This window comes from Trichoderma reesei (assembly GCF_000167675.1).
Source record: "Trichoderma reesei QM6a unplaced genomic scaffold TRIREscaffold_22, whole genome shotgun sequence".
Taxonomy (NCBI): domain Eukaryota; kingdom Fungi; phylum Ascomycota; class Sordariomycetes; order Hypocreales; family Hypocreaceae; genus Trichoderma; species Trichoderma reesei.
In genome coordinates this window covers 13,110-37,928 of record NW_006711169.1, presented here as the reverse complement: position 1 = coordinate 37,928, position 24,819 = coordinate 13,110, and the positions used below count along the sequence as shown (strand labels likewise).

Genomic DNA, 24,819 nt, shown 5'->3' with positions numbered 1-24,819 from the left:
GTCGCGACTCTGGCCCACGCTGAACGAGTGAGAGAAGGACTCGACTGTGGTTTGCTGTGACAGCGGGTAGTCGTATGCCTTGTCCGGGTAGCTGGAGTCGATGGTCGTTTGGCTAACAAAGGATTCGTCCTGCGTCTGCTTTTGAGAAAAGACTTCAGACTGAAAGGACACTCGACTGGAAACAATCGACCTGTCGTAGCGGGGATGCTGAGGGGGCGGCGGAGGAGACGGCGGCGGCGGAAGGTCGTCCTCCACATACATAGGGCGACCCTCTGATCTCATTGATTCACCGGGTCTCCCGAAAGAGTCCCTGGAGCGGACGGGGAGAGCATCGACTGCATCGTGGTGTTCGTAGCTGTGGGATAATCGGCCCCTAGCCCGCTTTGCCGAGTATTCTGCTAGGTCCTCGGACACTCTCTTGCTCCACTGCCTCGATTCCACACCGTCGACATCGTAAAGGATACGCAGCAGGCACCTCTGGAGCAGAGCCCGAATGGCCGTAGACAGATGCCGCGTGGCGCTGCATGACGCAGCATCGGCGAGGATGAGGCGGCCTTGCTGCTCAAAGCGGCCCAGACATGCAGCTAGCCGGTCGTCTCCCCCATAGTGCAGCAGCCGGATTCTCTGACAGATGTCGTCCACCCGCCTCTGCTCGTCGCGGGCCTCCTCGTCGCTGAGCGGGGGCTCGCGGTGCTTGGGCTTGCGCAGCTGCAGCGCAAAGTTGTCGTCGAGGCGGCTGATGATGCGCTCCAGCTCCAGGCTCGACCGCTCACGCCCACGAGACATTTGCTTGCCTTGTGTGCCTCGCCGGGCCTGTCTAGGCCTCTCCGGCTGCTGGAGCTGGCTGGTGCCACCGATGCTCGCGCTCGTACTAGTAGTAGTAGATCTCGCCGAGTCCAACCAGCTCGATCGGTCCTAGAAGGTGAGACTTGAGTTGCAACAAGCGTTTCCCTCGCCTTGTAGGTGGATGCAGCCCAAACAAAGCTAAACTGTGCCTCTCCCGCAAAATGCGGGGAATGCCGCCAAGCCGTCAGCTGCAAGGAAAGAGACCCATAAAAAGCACGTGTGCCGTCACAGGGAAGACTGCCGGGTCACGTGCTGCTTGGCGTCGCGTCATTCCCAGCTTGTCGCTCGCGGTCCGCCAGTTGATCCGCGTCGCGAAGTCCCCCCAGGCACTTCCGGCTCCTCCACCATCTTACGCTTCATGGAGATGCTCGGAGTTCGGCGTTGATGAAGCTGAGAAACTCACGGCAGCTCACGCTCACCTGCTGGTAATTGGACGCTCGTCTCCACCGCATGCAGTTGGAATCATCCGAGGCGCTGAGGCTGTTGCATCGAATCCAATCATGGTCGACCATGACGCCGACGAGCAGGTGCCGGTCGACGATCTGACGCCGGAGGAGGCCAGTCGCATCATCCATTCGCACCGCAAGGTTCGATACGGTAAGCCGGAGTCGTCTGATATTGATATGTCCCGGTCGTCATGGCGGCTATAAGCTGCTGCTAGCACTGCCAGATGCCACCTCTCCCTACCTGGTCATCCAAGAGGCCTCAATCACAACCCAGTGCCGCGAGACTAATGCAACCAACACAGGGACCGCTTGCTGGCCATGCCGCCAGCGCAAGGTCAAGTGTGACAACCAGCAGCCGTGCGAGAACTGCGTCAAGCGGGAGCACCCTCAGCTGTGCTCTTACAAGCCCAATCGCTCCTCGGCTAGCAAGAACAATGCCGCCGCCGCTCACACCCGCAAGAGGGCTCGCTCGCCGTCCGATGCAGACGACACCGTCAAGGATGAGCGCCAGGAGAGTTGGCCGCCGGCAATTGGTAAAAATTCACATCATTCTGTAACACGTTCACTTCCATGATAACACCATCGTAGGCCTGTCCACGAATCAGGACGACTCTGACTCGGTGCCTGATCGTTATGTTGGGCAAAACAGCATCCCGGCGCTGCTAGGAGAGCAATCACCAAACAACAAGGAGGACGGGACGGACATTCGCCGAGACATGCGGTCCATCCTGGGGCTCGACACATCTGCCCCCTTTCCTCTCATGTCATCCAACCACCTCCAGAGGCTCGCCCGTGATATTGCCAACGAGCTACCATCAGATAGAGAAGTGATGAAGTATGTGAAGTCTTTGCTTTGTCAGTTGCATCTCATACTAATCCCACTCGCCAGGCTCTTCCGCACGTACAAAGAGATCCCGCAGCCCTTTTGGGGCTTTGTACTGGATATTGATGAGCTCGAGTCCAATCTCATGATCTACCTGGAAGATCGGTCTCGTAATGCCTCCAAATCCGGCAAGGCCTCGAAGCCCGTCACGGCATCTTGGCTTGCCATCCTTTTTGCCGTCTTGGCAGTCGGCTCGCAGTATCACGAGTCTCCGTATCACATCCGCACCAAGGATTCGCAAAAGTACATTCAGATATCTTTCCATCTTCTCCGACTAGCAAACTTTCTTCTGAGGTAGAGCGTCCCGGCCCGGCCCATCCCGTCACATGTGTCCTAACAACCCAAACCAGGCCATCCTTTGACTCGATCCAAGCATTGCTATTAACCAACTTTGTCCTTCTCAACGACATGAAGGCCGAGGCATCATGGGCACTCACGGGCCTCACCTGTCGCCTTGCCCAGTCTCTAGGACTCCATCGCCCAATGATCCGCGGCAGCCGCGACAGTTCGCCCCCTGCCGCCAATTCCAAGGAGATGATTCGGCGAAGGCTATGGTGGACATGTGTCTGGCACGATACCTTGACCTCCTTGTCTTTTGATCGGTAAGTGCCTTGTCAAGCTGCCAGAGTATAATGCTGATGGAAGTTTTTCTGTAGGAGCTCAATGACAAACATTCCGAGCTGCCCGATACCCCACAACTCGGATGCATCCGTGGGCAACTATACTTATCTGGAAATGATGTACAACCTCATCGAAATCATATCGCGCCGGCTGAATCCCGACGTCATGGCTTCCGCTAGCTACCAGCAGATCTATGAGAACTGCGAAGCGGTCGAAGAGCTTCGCAAGCGGGCCGCCCCCCATATGCAGGACAAGGAAAAGTGCAAGACGGCGTTGGATCGTCTTCAATTCTTCGCCATCCGCCTCCATACTTCTTTCGTCATCTCCGTCGCATGTCGACCGGCGCTTCGTCGCGACTGTCCCTTTGATCCAGCGCAGAAGAAGGCCTTGTCAGAAAGATGCAGGGTCAATCTGACTGAGACGGTGACCATGTTCCTGGCCATGCATCAGCTTTCGGTGATTCCCACGCGAAGCTGGGCTTTCACCTACCACGGCCTGTCATCGGCTCTGCTGCTCGGCCTCCTCTCCGACACCAAGTCAGACCCCGAGGTCCGACAACTCCAGGGTGACCTGATCGAAGCTCTTTCTGCGACGGCGGCAAAGGAGGTTAGCTCCCCAGAGGCTCACGTCGCTAAGACGGACAAGGACATTGAGCTCTCCGGCCCCCTTTGGAGAGCACTCACGGCCCTCAAAAACATCTACGACCACGGACAAGTCAACATGTCGAGCCTCAAGAGAGACGGTGACCTGTCTGCCGCGGCCAGTGGGAATAGGACTCCGCTGCAACTGGGGCTGAACGGCCAGGGCGGATACAACAACATGATATCGAATCCGTCGTTCCGGCCAGTAGCCCCGGTGACGGATGCCCGCGAGGACGCAGCCATGGCCATGGCCGAAATGCAGAACGGAGCATCCATACACGACATGTCGGCGTGCGTAGCGTAAAATCCCCCCTTTTATTGCAGGCATGTGAGCTAACAGGTCGTTATACAGGATGACCTACCCTCAACAAATGAACAACAACATTGCCATGGACGGCATCCCGCCCATTGTCGACCCCATGCAGTTCAACGCCCCCATGGAGCTCTACGATTCCATCTGGGTCGGTAAGTTACTCATCACATGCAGCCTCCTCTCCCTCAATATTTCTCGGCAAAGCTAACGTTAGTGCTCAGAATCCCCTCCTGATCCGTGGAATACCGGCGTCGACGCCTTCAACTTTGACTTTTTGGCGCAACCCCCGCCAGGTCAAAACCATCAACAGTTTTACTTCTGATACCGGATTTCAAAATTGTAAAAGCGGGTGTTTCTGGGGGAAAATGTCACCTTTTTTGGATATTTTAATGAGGAGAAAAGTAGAGTTTTCGATTCCAGCTTTGGATAATGATGATGACGGAGTATTGGATGAAGCTTATGTATAGTGTGCAGAATGGAATAATGATCAAAATCTACCTAGCCAAAGCAAAGGCATCATCACCGCGTACAGCCGGTCCATCTCTCAGATATACCCATCAAGTGGCGTCATTCCAAGAAAAAGGCCAGGAGAACAACACCGTCAGCGCTCTCTTTGACAATTCATCTCGCAAGGGGGATTCTGTATCACCCTGCAATCATATCGCGGGAACAGCACAGAAACCCCAAGAAAAGCGGTTACCCATCCCTCAAACTGAGGACGTTAAACACAGCAATTCAAAGGAATTTCTCTGTGCGGTTCGCGACAAGAATCAGTGCTCATCATTCAATGTTGTTCTCCTGGCCTTCCAGACATACACGTCAACACCACTAGGCACCGCCAACTAGGCAGGCCACAGGTGGTAAAGAGTATGAAGTAGCTTTTGTCACAGAACGAAAAGAAATGCGAAAGAGACAAAGAAAGAAAGACGATGCTTTTCTATATTCCAAATTTACCTTTTTTGTTTTTTTCATTTCTCTTCTTTATTTTGGTTATTTGTTTTGATGTTTATTTCTTCGTTTTCCGAGATGTGCTTGAAACGAGCTTCTTCTTCATGTGCTTCGGCATCTTTTCTTTCCTCTTCTCCCGCTTTGCCTCTTTCACGGCCAACTTGTGTTGCTGCAAACCCAGAAAAGTCAGTCCATCAAACATACTCAACATCATCCACGTTGCAAAACAGGAGGGGGGGGAAACCATACCTTTTTCTCATCCTTATCCTCAAACTTGCGCCCCCTCGGCCGCCCCTTATCAAATCGACTCTCATCATCATCATCGCCCTCCTCACTCTCGCCATCAAGCGAGGCTCCCTCGCCAGACTCATCCTCCGACTCATCTTCCGACTCGTCATCTCCCTCGCCATCGCCCTTGGGCGCAACAACCTGGTCAGCAAGCAGCTTGCTATACACCAGGTCATTGCCCTCGCCGAGATTCAGCCGCTTGACGTCCTTCTCGACATCATACACCTGCTCCAGCGTCTGCGGGATGTACTGGTTGCGGAAAACCTCCGTGTCCACCTCCTCGGCAGCGGCCTCCTCGTCGTTGGTAGCATCCCGCCTCGTCTCGTACAGCTTCGCGAGCGCCTCCCCGAGCGCAGGCTCCTCCACGGGACCCTCGGGCACCGTGATGAAGTTGAAGATCGCCCGGTCCGGCAGCGTGTCGACGCCCTTGCGGCGGAAAAAGTCGCCCACGTTCTTGATGTCCATGCGCAGGAACTCGAGCGACCGCGGGTGGTCCGGCTCCACGCTCTGCGACACGTCGATGATGTACAGCTTGCCCGCGTGGTACAGGATGTTGTACTCGCTCAGGTCGGCGTGCACCAGCTTGCACACCTGGTACATGCGCCGCATCGTGCCCAGCAGCTGCACGTACAGCGCTTGCCACTGCTGGTCCACGTCGTCGCCCTGGAGGTTGGCGTCGCGCAGTCGCGGATACGCCCAGCCCTTCTTGTCGCCCAGGAAGCCCATAACGAGAACATGCAGCTTGAGAGCCAGGGGCTCCGGGCAGGGGATCCCCGCGCTGTATATCCTCCTCAGGTTGCGGTACTCCTTCTCGGCCCATAGCTTGACCATCTTGCGGTTGTTGCCCTTGTCGAAGCCGCCCTTGAAGCGGTGCTCGCCGGTAATGTACCGCTCGCGGTCCTTGAAGACCAGGATGGCCGTCTTGTACACCTTGATGGCCCTCTGCGTCGCCGCGCCAGTCTCTTCGTCGTACGACACCGCACCGTACACATTGGCCTCCTTGCCGGTGCTGATGGCGCCGTGCACCTCGCTGACAACGCCGCGGTTGATGAGCTGCAGCAGGATCATGCGCGTCCGCTGGTCCAGCACCTGCTCGCTGGTCGCCCGGTCGGCCTTGTCCTTGTCGCGCTCGCCATCGTGCTTGACGCTGTCGAGCCGGATCTTGGCCGCGTGCCTCGCCAGCGCCGACACCTGGTCGTCGACGCTGGCGAGCGTGTTGGCCTTGGGCTTCTGCTGGTTCGACCGCGGGAGGGCCGCCGCGCCGCCGTCGTTGAGCTGCCGCTGGCGGTTGTACGTCTTGGTCAGGTCGCCGTCGCCCGCGGCCCAGTCCTCGTCGTCCTGCTCGTCGACGTCGTCGTCGTCGAAGATGTCCTCGAGATAGTCGTCGTCATCGTCGGCTTCACCGTCTGCCGCGGCATGCAGGGCGCCGGCCTGCTGCTGCCTCAGCAGCTCGCGGGGGACCTGTTCCGTCTGCTCGTAGCCCTGGTTGGGGGTGTACTGGTATGGTGGCTGGTGAGGTGCGGCCGGGGAGGCTGCGACACCGTCTGTGTCCATGGTGTGCAGGTGATTTCTTTTGCCTGTTTCTGTTTCTGTTTCTGTTTCTGATGCTGATGTGTGTCTTTGTGTCTTGATTTATTCACCGTATAGCAGGCAGAAGAAGAGGCAATCTCTTATGAGACGAGGCAGAAAAGATGGAGAGAACGTGCACCTTGAAGGTGGACGAAATACTCGATATCGCCCGCCTATCGATTTTTTATCTTATCTGAAATTTCGAGTTTCCCGTGTTGGTGGCGGTTCCTCTGCCGCCCACAGCGAGGGGTACTTTGCCTCGAGTCACCGTCTACTGGGGGCGACTGACGTATTCCTGCCAATCTGGGGCATTTTCGTTCCAATGAGTCACCCAATGACTGAGGTCGATGAGTAAAAGGTACTTCCGCCGCAGGTACTTGCACCTCAGCACAACCATCAAGACATCAGTCATCAATTCAACTTTGAAGCTTCAAGTCCCTTTGACTTCAAGCTTCAATAGGTACCTACTCAAGGACTACTACTGCCAATCTTACCTCTATCTCTAGTCATCTTGTTCCAACGCTTTGATAGAGTAAACGGTCAGTAGTAGTTGACATCTCTCGCCTTGACTGAATCTGCCGAGTCAGACGCACTGCAATCTTACAACACCTGAGTCACCTTATTCTTATTTTGACTCAGAGCTTAAAGCCGCCAGATGCCGGTCCACAGAGCTCTCTCTTCCGTACAAATGATCCCAAGCAAAGCAAGGAGAGCATCATCATATTATCCATGTGATCCAACAGAGAGAGACAACTTTCGTGTACACTCACCTTTAAAAAAAAACGCCATGCATGAGAAACGAGAAATCAATGCCGTCATCCAAAGTCAACCTCATCGTCAGGTGTGCCAATGGACGAGCAGAGCTGAAATGCAGCTGTGACCAAGAAGCAGCGAGCAAGGGGGCAGAAAGGCACGGCCAACGCATATCTGCTGATGGCCTAATGTCTCGGTCCATCCCTGGGGGGAATCGTCACCAAGGAGAATAAGAGTTGTCTCAGAAGAAAGAGAGAGAGAAACAAAACAGTGTCTCAGAGAAATGCCCTCGTCTTCCCGCCCCCAGGTGCGGACTCCGCGCTTTTTTGCTTGTCCTCAATTGCTGCAAAAGACACGTCCTGATGCTCTTGCTTGCCTCGAATCACATTCCTACACATTCCTGGCCAAGGCTTGGGCAGCCATCACGCGGATATTCGACGGCTCTATATGGCAATGATCCGTCAGTAAACGGAAGATGGGCCTTCCGCCATCGTGTAGAATCGCCATGATGCGGGTTGGAATCCAAAAGTGCAGGGAGGTCGTTTCAGGCCGGAATGCCATGAGTATATAATACGCGAAAGGGTCGTGAATAATCCATCTTTCTCCCTTCCAGTATCAAAGGGTTTCTTCTCTCCCGTCTTCTTTTGATATAAAAGGAGCAGAGAGCCACCGGAAGCTGATCTCGATTCGACATTTTCTCTTTTTTTTCTGCCGTTTCCATAATCCGCCATCATGAAGTTTCACGCAGCGGCTCTCACACTTGCGTGTTTAGCAAGCTCGGCCTCGGCCGGAGTGGCCCAGCCAAGGGCCGATGAAGTCGAGTCGGCCGAGCAAGGCAAGACGTTCTCCCTTGAACAGATTCCGAATGAGCGTTACAAGGGCAACATCCCCGCCGCCTACATCTCGGCTCTGGCAAAGTACAGCCCTACTATCCCGGACAAGATCAAGCATGCCATTGAGATCAACCCGGACCTGCACCGCAAGTTCAGCAAGCTTATCAATGCCGGTACGTCTCTCTCCTCTCTCGAACATGACCTTGCCATTGGGGGGGTGTAAAAGATCAAGTTGTTGATGTAGAAAACAGGCAACATGACTGGCACTGCCGTTGCCTCTCCGCCTCCGGGAGCTGATGCCGAATATGTGCTGCCTGTCAAGATTGGCACCCCGCCCCAGACTCTGCCCCTGAACCTCGACACGGGCTCATCTGATCTGTAAGTCGAGCGTCTGATATTCACACAAAGACTTGTACGAAGACTCCTCTAACACAACAATCCAGCTGGGTCATCTCGACCGACACTTACCCGCCGCAAGTCCAGGGCCAGACCCGGTACAACGTCAGCGCCTCGACGACCGCGCAGCGCCTCATCGGCGAGTCGTGGGTGATTCGGTACGGCGACGGCTCCAGCGCCAACGGCATCGTGTACAAGGACCGGGTGCAGATCGGCAACACCTTCTTCAACCAGCAGGCGGTGGAGTCGGCCGTCAACATCTCCAACGAGATCAGCGACGACAGCTTCTCGTCGGGCCTCCTGGGGGCGGCCAGCAGCGCGGCCAACACGGTGCGGCCGGACCGGCAGACGACGTACCTGGAGAACATCAAGAGCCAGCTGGCGCGGCCCGTCTTCACGGCCAACCTCAAGAAGGGCAAGCCGGGCAACTACAACTTCGGGTACATCAACGGCTCCGAGTACATCGGCCCCATCCAGTACGCCGCCATCAACCCGTCGTCGCCGCTGTGGGAGGTCTCCGTCAGCGGCTACCGCGTCGGCAGCAACGACACAAAGTACGTGCCGCGCGTGTGGAACGCCATCGCCGACACGGGCACCACGCTGCTGCTCGTGCCCAACGACATTGTCAGCGCCTACTACGCCCAGGTCAAGGGCTCGACGTTCAGCAACGACGTCGGCATGATGCTCGTGCCCTGCGCCGCCACGCTGCCCGACTTTGCCTTTGGCCTGGGCAACTACCGCGGCGTCATCCCCGGCTCGTACATCAACTACGGCCGCATGAACAAGACGTACTGCTACGGCGGCATCCAGTCGTCCGAGGACGCGCCCTTTGCCGTGCTGGGCGACATTGCCCTCAAGGCGCAGTTTGTCGTCTTTGACATGGGCAACAAGGTTGTCGGATTTGCCAACAAGAACACCAACGTCTAAGATTGAGCATCTAGTTAGTAGTTGGACATTGTCTTGGGATGCTGCTTGCGACTACCTACCTATGATACATGTATGGAAGGAAGCAGTCGGTTGCACGGCTTGGATCAGTAAACGGTCGGAATGTCACCAGAAGGGGGGGAGGAAGGGGGTTTCAAACTGGATGACAGGGTAACGTTTCAATGTTCTCTCATGGGGCTAATGATGGTTGATGATGAAAGAATCTCTTGTTTCGGCTTTTGGAAAGAATACGATAGTATTACCTACTAGTACTAGGCAGTCATCAATTAAGGGGGAGATATCAATAGGGATGTCGATCCGGGTTCTGGAATATTCAGTTTCTTCAGATCCATGGCTGCAAAGAGTTTGGCGACTGTCAACATTTATTCAACCTTTTTGGTGCCTTGTTGATTAATCTCCGTGAGATGCGGTAATCGTCAGCTAAAAACTATCATTGCTTGCATCTCACTAACACGACTGGGTCCTCCTCACCAAACGGCACATGTAGCTTAAATCCGTTGCGACTGCTGCAGCATCAAGAGTGCCAAAAAAAGCCATTGAATCGCTTCGATTGAAATTCTGTTGACCAGATGGTACTACAGTTACGACGAATTCAAAAGTCTATGATTCGTATAAGCGTATCGAATTCCGGGTAAGTTGGACTGGCTTATTCGTCAGGCACCGGCTGCCAAGAAACGGCAACCTGCACGAAGCAGCAAGAACTGCCCATGGCCTCGGACTTTGCTCATCAGGCCAGTCATGGACCGAGGCAGCCTCGTCAGATCATGCCATCTATTGGCCTGGACGAGAAACCTCTGCCACGTGGAGACCGGCTTTTGAGTCGGCTTGGAGGCTGTCAAGGACGCCTCGAGGGCTGCCCAAGGATAAGATATACAAGAGGGACATCCATATACATATATAGGGCCAAATGGACGGCGAACCGGGCGCCGGGCCTCACCAGCTCACCGTTGCCAACCTGCAAACCCTCAACCAGCAAGTCAAGCAGTTCCACCTCCTCCGGCACCGCAAGGCAATGGCCTCCAACATCCTCGTCCTGGGCGCCGGCGAACTGGGCCTCGCCGTGCTACAGGCGCTGTCGCGCCACCCCAAGCGCAGCCACGCCCGCATCACCGTCCTGATGCGCCAGGCGTCGCTCGACTCGGCCGCGCCCGACAAGAAGAAGCTGGTGCAGCAGATCAGGGCGCTCGACGTGCGCTTCGAGGCCGCCGACGTGGTGCAGGCGTCCGTCTCGCAGCTCGCCGCCGTCTTCGCCAAGTACGACACCGTCGTCTCGTGCAACGGCATGGGCCTGCCGCCGGGCACGCAGACCAAGCTGTGCGAGGCTGCGCTCGAGGCGAGGCTGCCGCGCTACTTCCCCTGGCAGTTCGGCATGGACTACGACGCCATCGGCCCGGGCAGCTCGCAGGACCTGTTTGACGAGCAGCTGCTGGTGCGCGGCATGCTGCGCGCCCAGGACGCCACGGACTGGCTGATTGTGTCGACGGGCCTCTTCATGAGCTTCCTCTTCGTGCCCGACTTCGGCGTCGTCGACCTCGCCTCCAGGACGGTGCGCGCCCTCGGCTCGTGGGACAACCGCATCACGCTGACGACCCCCGACGACATTGGCCGCGTCACGGCCGAGCTGGTGCTGGATTCTCAGGGCCTCAGGAACCAGTGCGTCTATGTCGCCGGCGACACCCTCACGTACCGGCAGCTGGCCGACCTTCTCGACGAACGCTTTGGCATCAAGTTCTGCCGCGAGCTCTGGGACGCGGAGGAGTTGGCCAGGCAGATGCGCGAGGACCCGAACAATGGCTATGTCAAGTACAGGGATACCTTTGCACAGGGGAAGGGGGTGGCCTGGGACCAGGACAAGACGGTCAACTCTGCGCGGGGAATCAAGATGACGGACGTCAAGGCGTATCTGGCGGCCATGGACGTGAAGCTGGAGTGATGGAGCGCGTCTGTATGTACTATTGATATGTACTTGTATGATTGGTCTCTGCAATCGGTTCTCATGTGTCACGACTCGTGCCTATCTCTGCTTTATTGTCTACTATCATGCTAGAGGCAACGAAACAAAGGCCGGCATGCCTTATCAGCCACGGAGCAATGCTACCCTGCCTTTGATGGCTTGCATGGAGATGGAAATGGACGAGACGAGAATGCATGCACTTTGGAAATGGACGAGACGAGAATGCATGCACTTTTGCTATCCTGCACTGCTTGATGGATGGCACACTGCATGATTTGATTGACTCTCTCTGTTGTCGGGCAATTCATCAGGCATTATCTTATATTATTGCTGCTGCTGCCATCGGTAATAGGACTTTGATACGAGCAAACCATGTAAATAAGAATACGAAGCGGCAGCCTGCATACCTACATACACACAGTATCCCATCCGCTGCACCCAACTTGATTGTACTGTGCTCGGCATCTCAGCATGTAGGTACACGTACATACATCCCATCAGACACAATCCTGCCATCGACATTTCCTCAATTCCGGTCTGCCCCGTGATGGGCATTTTCCACTGAAACAAAGAGCAAGACCATTTGCCGGAGACTGAAAGCACATACCGGACCGGCTCTCCGTCTTTGTGTGCTCGCATCATTGGCGTGGAGACTATCACTTACAAGCACACTACTAGCCTATACCTAGGTAGTCGTACAGTATATATTACATGTAGGTACCTAGGCAAAGAAGCGGTCTCGAGCCCCCCCTGTAGCTGTCGTTACGGCTTGAATAATCTTACGGAATAGATTGCTCGAAATAATACTCATCTCAGTTTTAAATTCACATGGAAGGCGTTTTTGATGCAATGCCTCGGGATCGAGATGAGCGTCTGGTCCCGTGCGCTCTGGATGACTGACTGTCCTTTAGGGGGGCAACAGGCAGCCTAGGTAGTACTACCTAGGTACCTAAGAGAGGCTCCCCCCTTGATAAGTGTCGCCAACCGAGTGCCAATCGTGAGACAAGACACGAAAGACGTGGGAGTGCTACTAGTAGTAATAGCAAGTTCAAGCCACAGATAACCAAGGGGGGGCGGCTTGCGACTCTATTCCATGGCAGTAAGCGACTGATAAGCGGCTGTTTGTCCACATGGGAGGTCCTGCGTCGGCCAACGCATCCGCGGCCACTTTAGGCCTCCGGGGAAGCACTTCAGGATGCCGGGGGGAGCCTTGCGGCTGTCCTTTGTACCCATGACCTGTCCGGCGCTTGGAGTCAATGAGACAAGCAATAGGCAGTACTACAATATTACTGTGTTGCTTCTTGCAGAGGCTACCTACCTAGCAAGACTTGGTCATGATGTTGAAGCAAGTTTGTATGCCTACCTTACTGTACAGCAAACCTGCACATAGTGAGGCCTGTCCAACGGCGAAGGAGACCAACGAAGACGAGCCAAGGCGTGCAATACACGTGTTACCACCTCTACCTTAGTCCTTGGTTCATGACGACATCCGCATTGTCCATTACAGGTCGTACCTAGGCACAGACGCTGCCGCAAACTGGGAACTTCAGCTTCACCGACACGGTACCTGCGTGCTGTCGATAGCAAGTAGCGGTACCTCACTTGAGGCCCTCTCCCCCCCATCATTCCCCACTCACTCCAAGTACCGCTACCTCTGGCCAGTATGACGTGGGACAGCTGCTCGTACCTCAGCCGTATCCACCCCCGTATCCTGTCCCTGTCTGCACTCCGCACTGCCCATGCAATGCAGGCCTCACGCCGCTTTCCCCTTCCGGCCGCCTGCCTCCTATTCTGCCCCCCTCCCCCGTCCTTCTTACCGGTGACACACCTCTGCCTCATCGCCCACACCTTCTCTCACCTCCTATCTCAGCATACCTAAAACCAGCCACAAGGACAAGGCACAACTCCAGGCACTGTGCACCTCGTTATCGTTTCTTCGTCCTTTGCCGGTCGGCCTCCGCTCTGCCGCTTCCAGCCAACAGGCCCCCTTTTCCCGAGCCCAGCCGGCCCCAAGGCTCTTTGACCCCAAACTGCGCCACCAGCCCGGCCACTCCTTGGATTAGAACCCTTTGAGTGAGTCACGTCATGCGCTCGTCCAGCAGCCGGCCAGATGACTCCCTCCGCGCCCAATCAGCACGCCATTGTGCCAGTCGGACCCCGAGCGCAGGCAAACAAGATGCCCTCGGACTGATATAAGACGTCTGCTGGGCCGGGGGTGCGCGCCAGAGCCTCTCTATCTGATGCTCGCTTGCTGCTTCTACACACACACTCTTGGGGGCGACAAAGGCTTCTTTCTTTGGCGCGTCTTATATACTACATACCATTGATTGCGCCTTCTGTGACGACTCCATCCGTCACCGCGTCACTGCTCCACGGCCTGTCGTTTGACTAACGCGGCTTCGTACCCAATACTTGTTACTGCGGCGCGTCTACCGGCAAGCATTGAAGCAGGAGTAACCCCTTCGTGCTCGGCACGCTCCCCTGGTAAGCGATCCGCCTGCCTGGAACCGTATTAGTCTTTCTCATCTCGACTGACATGCCGCCCCTTTCAACAGTCCATCACCTCTCCTCACGCCCTATACTCGTCAATCATCTTCGATATCTTCGTCTTCCACCATCTTCTAGTACCATCCGATCAGCTACGAAGCGTCCCTCCCCAGATCTACTCTACATCAGCCGTATACCTATACAAGCCATCATGGATGTCATGGACCACAGCTCCCTTTCCTCCCCTGCCGTCAAGCGTCGTCATGCCCAATCCAAGCGCGCAGTCCTTCGGCGCCGTGGCACCAACTACCTTGTCAGGTCTACAGCGAAGCGCTTGATAGAGTCTAAGAACCACGCCATCTATCAACAATTCTCCTACCAGCAGTGGCCAAGCTACCATTGCCTCTCCGGTGCCTGGCAGGCCCGGCGAAAGGACGGATCCTCTTCCGAGGACCCCCGGCCTCTCCGAGCGCACGTCGAGCGTGATCTTCACGCTGTCATCACCGCTTCGCGCGAGCAGCAGCGCAAGCGTGGAACCCGCGCCCCCGCGGTATCACCTCGTAACGAAGAGGAAGAGGGTCGAGACCTCGCTCGCAGCGCTATCGCGCTCCCTAGTGATGCCTCTCGCCTTGTGAGGCGACCCAGCTTCGAACGGGAGGATGCTTTCCGCGTTGCGAGCACCGCGAAGGGCAAGGTCCAGACACGGGCTGCCCCCAAGAGCGAGGACGCGCAGATCGCAGAGCTGTACCACAAGGGCCTGCTGTATGATGGTGATGAGCAGCATCCTGAGGAAGCCTTCAACCTCAACAGCATCCAGCATGAGGAGCCCGTGTATACCATTCGTCCTGCAAAGCGTGGCCGCAAGTCCAAAAAGGCCTCCAAGCCTGCTCTTGTCCTCTCTTACACCGACCTCGGTGACTGCAGCGCCTCGGCAAAGGCCTCAACAGGTTGCGCATCTGCCGATGATTCAGCGGCCAACGATGCCTTCCCTCCTCTTCGCGTCGTCTACGGGCAGAACTCGTCAAACCCCAGCTTTGACGTTGAGACGTCTCAGCTCCCGGATCTGATGCACGATGACAGTCTTTCTGACTACGACTGCTTCACCGATCACGAGCTTGATGATGAGGTGCCATCCCAAACGGAGATTGTCGAGAGCGCAAACAACGCGTCAGAGACTTGGATCATGCTGGGTTGATTGACTTGTAGCAGGTCTGCTTTGGAATCCCCCCGTGCTCCGCCGGGATTTGGACACTCGACAGGTGGGAGAGCCTCACCTCAGACTGGTTCATCACACAGACCTGGCATGACTTGCTTTCTTTTGGCGTTTTCTTTGAGTCTTTTAGGATGGACGGGATACCTGGGATTGGGTTAGATTGTATACTACAACCAGCATAGCGAGTGGTGTACCAGCCGATCCACGACGCCAGACTTGCGTCCCCGGCGTGGGCAGGGTGACGATGTGTTCTTTTCGCTTAGATGATCCCTTTAAGGTCGGTAAGGCATGTCCCTCATACTAGGCCCCACATCGTCTTTATTAGTAACGCGGTACGCAATTGTAACAGAGGTCCTAATAGATAAAGTTCTATTAAAAATATATATAATTTTATCTTAAAATACATTCTAATAAATAAAAAAATAAGTAAAAAAAACCTAAAAAAAAACCTTAAAAGTGCTTATAACCTTAAAAATGCAAATTTAATAATAGCTTTATTTTAATTACTATATCTAGCTATAGCTATAATAAATAATAATTTTATTTTATTATAGGTTAAGTAATATAATCTTAAAATTAAGCCTCTGCCTGCTATATCTTTATCTCTCTTTTAACACTTTCTACCTATTTTACTAGTAACTTAATAAGTAAAATATATTAATAAAGCCTAGCTGCTAGGCATTTAAGGCCTGCTGCTATAATAAAGCCTAGTTTTTATTAATAAAGTATATTTATAAGTTAGTATACTAATTTATATAAGAATTTATAAAGAAATTACATTATAAGACTATTAAAAGACTTCCTTAATAAATGCCTTATAGCTAATATATAATTTTATTAAATTTATATTTTATAGCCTAAGAAACGCAGGCCAGGGAGGTAATAACTAATAAGGAATAATAAGGCTAACTAAGCTAGGAATAGTAATAGTAATATATAAGAAAGGAGACGCTCCTTAACCTAGGTAGTAAATTAAGCAAGTTAGTCCCTAAGACATAAGCCCTTAGAGTGCTTAACTAAGCTAAAACAGCTTAGTCTCTGCATAATTAAATAGTATCTTGACTTATTTATGCATAGCAGTCCTGACAGTTTATTAAGAAATGGATTCCCTGTAAGACAGTTTAGCTAAGGCGAGGTGGTGTTTAGAGGTATATAATCCAACTGTTAATAAAATATTATATAACTATTTTTAGCAGATTTTATATTAAATATATATTTTTAACCTATTAATAATTATAAATAAGGCTAGTAAAAGCTTTTAATATATTTAAAAGTAGTTTATATATATATAAGCTATATTTATTACCTTTTAAAAGCCTAGTATAAATATAACTATAAATAAGTATATAATTTATTATATAAAAAAATTCTAAAAAATAATACTTATTTATAGTAAGCTTATTTTAATTAGCTTTAAGGCTTAGGTTATAGCTTAAGCTAGCTATTTCCTTTAGTAAGAATTCTATATCCCTTTTTTTATAATTCTTTAAAAATATAAAAGAGGCGCTAAAGGCATTAATATATTAGCGCTAATATAAGCTATAGTCTTTTTCTTAGTAAATTAGCTAAAAAAGGCTAGCTATTATATTTTTATAAATAACCTCTTTTTTATACTAACCTTTTTCTGCCTTTTTTATAATTAAAGGCATGCTATAATAGGCACCCTATAGTTAAATTATTATACTTTAAAAAGCTTTATTATTATAAAAAATAATAATTAAAAGGGAAAGTGCTAGCCTTAAAAATAGCTTATTATAAAAGCTACTAAAAATAATAAAGTTAAAATGCCTTAAAATAAATATCTTAAAAAAATATATATTAATCTATCTTAAATACTTTTAAGTTAATTAAATTATATAAAAAAATAACTTTTTTATTCTTTTTTTTATAATAGTATATAAAGGTAATAAATTTTATTATTATAATTATAAATAGCTAAAAGCCTTATAGCTATATATATAGCTTATTAAGCTTATTTTTAATAATAAAAAGAGGAAAGAGCTTCTAATTCTAAAATAAGGTTTATTAATATTAATAACTAGCTAAAAAGCAGTTTAAGATATAATTATTAATTTTATAAGGGAGGTTAGTAGGCATTAATATAGTCTTTTTTTTTTAATATTTACTTTATTAATAGCTATAAACTATAATAATAAGGGAAGCCTAGCTAGAAGGTTATTATAGGCTAAGTTAAGTAGTATATATATATTTACAGTAAGATTTTTTAAGTATATAGCTAAAAGGGCTTTTTTAAATAAAGGTTTTAGGCTAAAGATATTTATATATTTATTTTATAATATAAGTATATTTATTATAAGAAATAGGCATTTTATACTAGCTATAAGGGCTAATATATTAGTAAAATTTAGTTATAATTATAGTAAATAAAAGTTTTAAAAGCGCAGGGTGCTATAATAAATTAGTAATATAATAGTTATAATATAGCTATTTATATAGGCCTAGATTACTAGTACTTTTATTACTAGCTAATTTAGGTGTGATTTTATATATCTTTAATTTCCAGGCGTTTAATTAGCTATAATTAATTTATAAATACGAAGGACGTGCCTTACCGACCTTAAAGGGATAATGAGTTATTAGCTAGGGGTTTGGTTCAGTAGTCTGGTTTACTGTCGCCGAAGGGTGATTCGCACACAATCTGCACTTGTTTTCTACCATAACAACTACCATTTCTTCGTGACTGACTTGATTTCTCGTGCCAGAGGGGTTTCCGTAATACTAGTACCTAGGTAAGCATCCAAAAGCGGCCCTAATCTCGATTCAACTCCGTTTGTGTGGCTGGTCGGAGATGAATGTGCTTACCGTGTGACATGACGGAGAGTCGGGGTGTCTTAGACAAGACTCTGTGTCGCTATTATGTTGGCATCTTGATGGAAGTGTACGGCATACGGAGCAGCCTCTCAATTTCCAAACATCAATCGGTAGTTTTCACACATTACTGAACCTATCATGATAAGGCTTGCCCCCATAGTAAGAACGTTTGCTCGCTACTTACTTCATCTCAATAGTAAGGTAGGTATCCTGTCTACAGCCAGGATTTACACTAAGGCATTGGCAAGTAGCTGGAGGTTCTCCTTGCCTACCTGTATACTTTTTACGAGGCGCAGGGGGAAAGATAAGGTATAAGAGGGACGGGAGCAATGCAGAAATAACACCAGGTATAGGAGGAAGAGATGCAGAGAGAAAGGCAAGGTGTAGAGAAAGAGATGCAGATAGAAAGGCAAGGTGTAGAGGTAGAAGAGATTTAAAGAGAGAGAAAGAAAGGTACAACTGCTGGAAGAGAAATATATATGACAGTAAGTCTAGATTATCCGTTGATGCTATGGGGGACGAGTGTTACTGTTATAAGTTTAGTGATGTATAGACACTACCGATCGATGTGTGGAAATTGAGAGGCTCCGGAGGAGGTTAAAGAGTTTTTTGGGGGCTGAGGAGCTGTACAAGCCGAGGTGGATGGACGGGGCTGTCTGGAGGCTTGGCTGTGGGTTTTGATCGTAGTGACCATTGTACAACCCGAGCGTAGGTACTCATCGCTGTACTATCAAGATTGTCAGTCTTTATAGAGGTGGCACATCAACCGACCCATGCACCCTGGTCTGACCCGACCCATGCTCCACTAAAAGAGTGCTACAGCCAATCATAGCTATAAGAAGCTAACCCATAGGTCAGGTGAACTTTTATAAGGAAATAAAGTATATTCCTAATACATTTCTAATAGATTTCTAATGCATTAATACATTTTATTACTTTATTATAAAATATACTATATTAACCCTAAATTAACTACTAACCCTAACCACTAACCACTAACCCTAACTACTAACCTTATTTATTAATAAATCACTTTAAATAATATGTTATTAATGCATTTTTAATGCATTTCTAATACATTAATATAAGACCTCAGGCTACCCATGCTCCATAAAAACCTAAGTCTAACTAATCACACTATAAAGAGCATAGGTCGGGTGAACTTTTTTTTACCACCAATTTCAGGACCATGGGTCGGGTCAGACCAGGGTGCATGGGTCGGTTGAGCTGACACCTCGTCTTTATATGTTATGACTATGATTCCGATGGTGAGATTGCCGTCGAGGAGGGGTGGGCAATGGTCGCTGACTGTTGATTTGGGCATGTCCGTGTCCGTGGATGGGTCCTTTGTATTTATGGTGAATGTTTATCGGGGATTCTGAGGTACAGAGGATTGTGATATGTTGTTGGTTACCTCATGTATGTCGAGATGCCTGAATGCTTAGCAGCCCAAAGGTGAAAATATCAAATGCCCAACATGTATAGATGCCCAACCACTCTTCAGTCGAATAGTTCAAAAGCCAAAACCGCCAAAAATCCTCACGGTTGACCTTGACTGATATCCAAGTCTACACTTTTCTCCTCGCCCAGACCCTACCCAAGAGATCTTGTAACAAACACGTCAATATGCCTCTTCCCGGCCTGGGCGATGACTGTCTTGAAGTCGACCAAGACTTCTTCATCAGCCTCTACGGCACCGACGAAGTCTTTACGGCAGAAGGTATAGACCTACGACTGAGGACTTACACAAACAAACGTTCTCAAATGTGGAAGTGCGTCCGGGATGGCAACAACCGATTCGCATTCAAGAATCAAGCCACTGGTGGGTTTCTCGGGGGAGTCAAGTATGAGAACATGGGCGCCTCCGCGCGTAATCAGGGCGCCCTGGAGTGTCTCATCTTCACCAAGTTGACCACCGGCGGCTACGAACTGACGGTCCCCGTTGGGGGAAGACTCTCCCACGTCAGGCGCTTCGTGGACTCGGGCGGGCCATACATGGCTAAAACTACGAAATTTGCGCAGCCCATTGGCCTTCACAAGTGCGAGACTGGCCCGTTCCAGAATTTCCGCTGGGTGATTCCTGGTCGTCTTGCGCGGTCTTCAGCTCCTCACTACAGGGGCAGCGACCTTGATCAGAACATGGACGCAGAAGCCCTTGAATATTTGACGAGCCAGGGCATCACCAGCGTCATCAGTCTGAACGCCTGTCCCTTGCCCGCGGCGGCAACGACGCGACTGCAGGGGTATCGCATGACATACCACCACGTCCCTGTGACGGAATTCTGCGCCCCGACCCTGGACCAGTTGCGCGAGCTTTGGGACATGTACAACCGCCAGACGGTCACCTTGATATATTCCGGCTTTGGACATGGGCGTACGGGGACTGCCGTCAGTGCGCTGCAGTTGTATAATCAACTCGCCTTGAGCGACACGGACTTTAGGATCAATTATGTGGCGACTCAGGATCAGTTGAGGGTCTTGAATGACCTGAGGACTCATCTTCAGCAATCGGTAAGCTAATCATTATAACTCGTCTCCTGTGAATATGAGAAGAGTCCTCCTATTTGAACCGTAGCATATCTCTATTTGAACCGTAGTGGTCTGTGCACAGGGTAAAATTCCTGTGCACACACCATTAAGCCCATCACTACACACCCGCTTACAGTGTGAGCTAATAGCAGGCTTGTCTTCACATAACAAGGCCGCGGCTTCTATATTCAACTATCACAGCTGTCCTTAGAGCCGACCTTATCACAGCTGACCATCTTATTACAGCGAGAGATCAACAGCAGCGCTTGAAATCGCCACATAACTACATGTAAGGAGGTGGCCGCAGCAGCAGTAGAGGCAGCAGCAGAGGCAGCAGCAGAGGCAGCAGCAGAGGCAGCAGCAGAGGCAGCAGCAGAGGCAGCAGCAGAGGCAGCAGCAGAGGCAGCAAGAGAGGCAGCAGCAGCAGGGCCTCCTTACAGTCGTCTATAGGTTCCAGATCGCAGCCAGCTACGCAGAGATTATGACTACCTGGCGACGGTTTAGAAGCTGATGCCGCTGCTGTCCCCTTATGCCCTTCTCCTGGTGATATCTCTAATAGTACTGACCGCTAGTGTGCTACACTGTATTTTGCTGTATGGGCGTGGGCCTTACTACTTGAGGGTGTCTCTCTAGCTATTGCACAGACCACTACGGTTCAAATAGGAATATGCTACGGTTCAAATAGGAGGACTCTATGAGAATTACTGACATGTACCGTAAGAACAGCGACGGTCCCTCAAGCATTCCTACCATATGAGGGATGTCAATCGACAAAAGAATGAATATTTCTTCAAAACGGCGCAATGCAAGTCGAAGTGAAGGCATCATGACACATCGGTAGACTTCTTGTATTTCCTAAGTACAAGAAGCTATAATTGACTGTTCTTCTTGCTGTTCAGAGAGAAGCCGCGTTCAAGTCTATGTCTGTAGTTTACATATTCGTATTGTCTTACTACATATACCATCGAACATCCAAGGGCGCCGAAGCATGCAATCATCTATGAGAACAGAATTGATCTGTAGCAACCGATAATGACGGCGAAATTGTGCCGACAAATGACTTACAGCACGGGTAGTTGGGTTAAGAATATGACGACTCCTGAGATATGAACTGCCAACGCCTCCGGCGCCAACCGTCTGTGGCTTGAGTTGGGTCAACGTGGGAGGATTACGCCAGGATACTAAACGCATTTTGAATACGCACCAATCTTCGGAGATGTCGGTTGAGACAAGGCTGGCTGTGTGCCTGAGAGCCCACTATCCATTTTGCAGGTTTGGGCCAAATATGCTATGCAAAACGCGTATCAGCCCTTTCTTCTAATATGGACTATGTACCCAGAAGGAGATGGACATATCGATACTGGTGCAAGGCTTCATTGATACGACAAATCCCCGTCAAGACATCATGGCAGCTCTGTTGTCTCTCCGTCTCGATATGACACTGTAGGCAATCAGGTCTCGACCTATGACTGCCGTTACCTCTGGCTCGCATCTATGTTGAAGATTTCGATTCGTTCACCCTGTATCTAGAAGAGTGTCATGTTGACCAAGTATAGCGAGATAAAGCAGGGCAGCACAAATTACAAAAACGGCCAATTCATCTTATAAAGATCTTTGCACAGAATAAAACTGCAAACTTGTCGATTGCTGCTCCCGACAATTGTATGAAGTGACAAATGCACTAGTAGTAAGAATCCGCAATTACATATCATGTATGAAGCAGCTTACTCGGAATTCCAAATCAGTTGAACAAGGGTCAAAGATGGATCCTCCATGAACCAGAAGCGTATTCGAGAAATTTGGAATTTTTCTTTCCAACTGGCGAGTCACGCTGCTCCGCGGTTGGGCTTTACATACTCACCTCCTTCAACCCAGCAGATCCTTTGTGTGCCGCGGAGGGTATGGCGACAGCGACAGCGACGTCCGGCCGAACCAGCTACCCATCGCCGGAGGCCGAAGCGACGGACGAACTCGGATGGAAGCGCAGCAAACGACAAGCTTCAGCAGAGGCAAACGTCAATCCGCGGGCAAATTCATGCAAGAAACCCTGCGACTTCTACGGCGCAGCTGCATGTTGGATGCCCGGCAGCCGAGAGAATAGACAAAGATGCTCGCCCATCAACTCTTGCTGACAGATGCCTTCGTCCTTTCAAAACAGCTCAGCCTCAGGGGGTTCAAAGCTGCTGAGTCCATTACCAAGTTGTGCAAAGAGCCGTTGTCGTAGGATCCCGCCCCTGAACGGCTCAAGCGTATACCACTCTGCACGTGGACATGGGCTGGCGAGCGGGAGACTTACCACAACCAGCACAGCAATCAAGCAACGACTCTCCCCGAGGCCTGCCATATGTGGACCGCAAAGAGAGCAAGAGATCCATGGAGGAAGAAGAAGACAGCACATGGCCAACGGGCAATGAATAGGTGCCGCGCCGAAGCGGGTGATAGTTCGTATACGAAGACAATGAAGAAGGCTTCGTAGCAACTTCATCGCCATGATGGATATATAAGTCTGCCTGCTGTCCCAAGAACCCAAGCTATAGAGCCCGTCCATCGACATCACACCTCGTAGAGTCCAGAAGCAGCCTTCTCTTTCACTTCCCAAAGAACCACTCAGAGGACATCATGTTGGCATCGGCAGCCCTCCTGGCTCTGGCCACGGCCGTCGCAGCACGCAAATGCCACGACCTGACCATCCCCATCTCCATCTCCTCCCGAAACGCCGTCTTCAGCCTCCCGGCCCCCGTGACAGAAGCCCAAGTCACCCAGTTCTTCATCGACTTTGTCCGCCCCGGCTACAACATGACCGACAACTACCTGAAAGGGGTACTGATGCTCCCTCTCCCCTTTTAAAACTCTGAAAACAAAACGACAAGCAAAGTACTAACATGAATGAACTTAAAACCCAAAAGTACAACACCATCAGCGGCCACTACACCATCGCCGCAACCTACTGCCAACCAGACAACGGCCCCGGCTCAACCCTCCAGATCCTCACCCACGGCGCCGCCTTTGACCGCAGCTACTGGGACTACCCCTTCAACAACCACGAGTACAGCTACGTCGCCCGCGCCGTCGACGAGCACGGCTACTCGACCTTTTCCTGGGACCGCCTCGGCATCGGCCGCTCCACAAAGGGCGACCCCGTCAACGAGATCCAGCAGTTCCTCGAGGTCGCCGCCCTCACCGAGCTCTCCGCGCTCCTCCGCAGCGGCTCCGTCAAGGGCGTCGACGCCAAGTTTGACAAGTTTGTGCACGTCGGCCACTCCTTCGGCTCGGCCATGACGTACAACTTCATCAACCAGAACCCCGACTTCAGCGACGCCGCCGTCCTCACGGGCTACAGCCAGGTGCCAAACTACATTGTCGGCTTCGCCCTCGGCGGCAACTTCAAGCCCATCAAGGAGATCTCTTCGCTGGCGCGCTCGTACCCGGCTGGATATGTTGGCGTGGACACCACTATTGGAATGAACATTCAGTTCTTTGCCCCCGGCGACTTTGATCCCAAGATGCTCTCGTATGCGACTGCTCATGGCCAGCCCGCTGCCCCCGGCGAGATTCTCACCATCGGGGCCGGCAGCGCCAACACCAATGCCTTTAGTGGCAAGATTCTCGTCATCACGGGAGGTGAGTACTTGTACCTGGATTCCCGTCTTCGGCTTGTCCAGAACAGAATAAGCCGCCAGAGCATCTAATTGACTTTAATTTTCAGATCGCGACCTTCCCTTCTGCGGCGGCAATTGCACCGACACTACTGCCATCCAGGGGGCTTATCCTGACCTCATTGCCGCCTCCAAGCCCTTCTTCCCCAACGCCACCTTTAACTCGGTGGTCGTTCCCAACGGTGGCCACGGCTTGAACTTGGGCTATTCGGCCAAGTCTGCGTACGATTCCATCTTCGAGTTTCTGGAGTCGTCTTTGTGAAAAGGGGTAAGAGATGGGGAGGCGGAACATGGTGCGAAACGAATGCTAAATACCAAATCCACCATTGTCAACACCTACACTCGTAATGATAGATGATTGTATCCTCAAGTACATACAGGAAGGCTACGTCAAGTCAACATTTAGATTCTTTGTGCAGTTTCTGGTACCATAAATTTCTCTTCTGTGACTATTCGCAGTCATACTCGATACAAGTACATGTTGAATATAAATTCTCTTTCACAACACAGCTTTGGTATTCTAAAGAAAAAATTCTAGACTGACCTGCTACATTGCATTCACACGCAGTGGACACCATCCAATTGTCAGGTTTAGAGAAAATATATTCAATGATCTCAAATTACCGCCTCTGAAACTCAGGGGGGGGCCAGAGGAGCGGATTTTCA

General features: G+C 51.0%; 7 protein-coding genes across 7 annotated transcripts; 6 read left to right on the top strand and 1 right to left on the bottom strand.

Moving 5' to 3' along the window:
- Window positions 1-1,199: 1,199 nt before the first annotated feature.
- TRIREDRAFT_123445 (uncharacterized protein) lies at window positions 1,200-4,163 on the top strand. Its single transcript, XM_006968281.1, has 8 exons — window positions 1,200-1,443; window positions 1,595-1,825; window positions 1,881-2,127; window positions 2,182-2,469; window positions 2,526-2,777; window positions 2,832-3,728; window positions 3,778-3,902; window positions 3,972-4,163. The coding sequence occupies exons 1-8, from the start codon at window positions 1,347-1,349 to the stop codon at window positions 4,070-4,072; spliced, it is 2,238 nt and encodes a 745-aa protein (XP_006968343.1). The 5' UTR covers window positions 1,200-1,346; the 3' UTR covers window positions 4,073-4,163.
- Window positions 4,164-4,719: 556 nt separating this feature from the next.
- Window positions 4,720-6,683, bottom strand: TRIREDRAFT_81007 (uncharacterized protein). Its single transcript, XM_006968226.1, has 2 exons — window positions 4,948-6,683; window positions 4,720-4,867 (listed from the first exon to the last, which is right to left on the bottom strand). Exons 1-2 carry the CDS (start codon window positions 6,538-6,540, stop codon window positions 4,757-4,759), a joined length of 1,704 nt encoding a protein of 567 aa, XP_006968288.1. The 5' UTR covers window positions 6,541-6,683; the 3' UTR covers window positions 4,720-4,756.
- A 1,315-nt stretch (window positions 6,684-7,998) lies between these two features.
- TRIREDRAFT_81004 (uncharacterized protein) lies at window positions 7,999-9,464 on the top strand (the record flags this gene model as incomplete). The annotated part of the gene is made up of 3 exons (XM_006968280.1): window positions 7,999-8,314; window positions 8,393-8,519; window positions 8,585-9,464. Exons 1-3 carry the CDS (start codon window positions 8,041-8,043, stop codon window positions 9,462-9,464), a joined length of 1,281 nt encoding a protein of 426 aa, XP_006968342.1. The 5' UTR covers window positions 7,999-8,040.
- A 1,030-nt stretch (window positions 9,465-10,494) lies between these two features.
- On the top strand, window positions 10,495-11,415 carry TRIREDRAFT_67772 (uncharacterized protein; the record flags this gene model as incomplete). The annotated part of the gene is made up of 1 exon (XM_006968279.1): window positions 10,495-11,415. One exon carries the CDS (start codon window positions 10,495-10,497, stop codon window positions 11,413-11,415), a length of 921 nt encoding a protein of 306 aa, XP_006968341.1.
- A 2,719-nt stretch (window positions 11,416-14,134) lies between these two features.
- TRIREDRAFT_110692 (uncharacterized protein) lies at window positions 14,135-15,118 on the top strand (the record flags this gene model as incomplete). The annotated part of the gene is made up of 1 exon (XM_006968278.1): window positions 14,135-15,118. One exon carries the CDS (start codon window positions 14,135-14,137, stop codon window positions 15,116-15,118), a length of 984 nt encoding a protein of 327 aa, XP_006968340.1.
- A 4,476-nt stretch (window positions 15,119-19,594) lies between these two features.
- Window positions 19,595-20,947, top strand: TRIREDRAFT_110691 (uncharacterized protein; the record flags this gene model as incomplete). The annotated part of the gene is made up of 2 exons (XM_006968277.1): window positions 19,595-20,479; window positions 20,795-20,947. The coding sequence occupies 2 exons, from the start codon at window positions 19,595-19,597 to the stop codon at window positions 20,945-20,947; spliced, it is 1,038 nt and encodes a 345-aa protein (XP_006968339.1).
- A 2,169-nt stretch (window positions 20,948-23,116) lies between these two features.
- On the top strand, window positions 23,117-24,415 carry TRIREDRAFT_5308 (uncharacterized protein; the record flags this gene model as incomplete). The annotated part of the gene is made up of 3 exons (XM_006968197.1): window positions 23,117-23,317; window positions 23,404-24,118; window positions 24,204-24,415. 3 exons carry the CDS (start codon window positions 23,117-23,119, stop codon window positions 24,413-24,415), a joined length of 1,128 nt encoding a protein of 375 aa, XP_006968259.1.
- Between the last annotated feature and the right edge of the window lie 404 nt (window positions 24,416-24,819).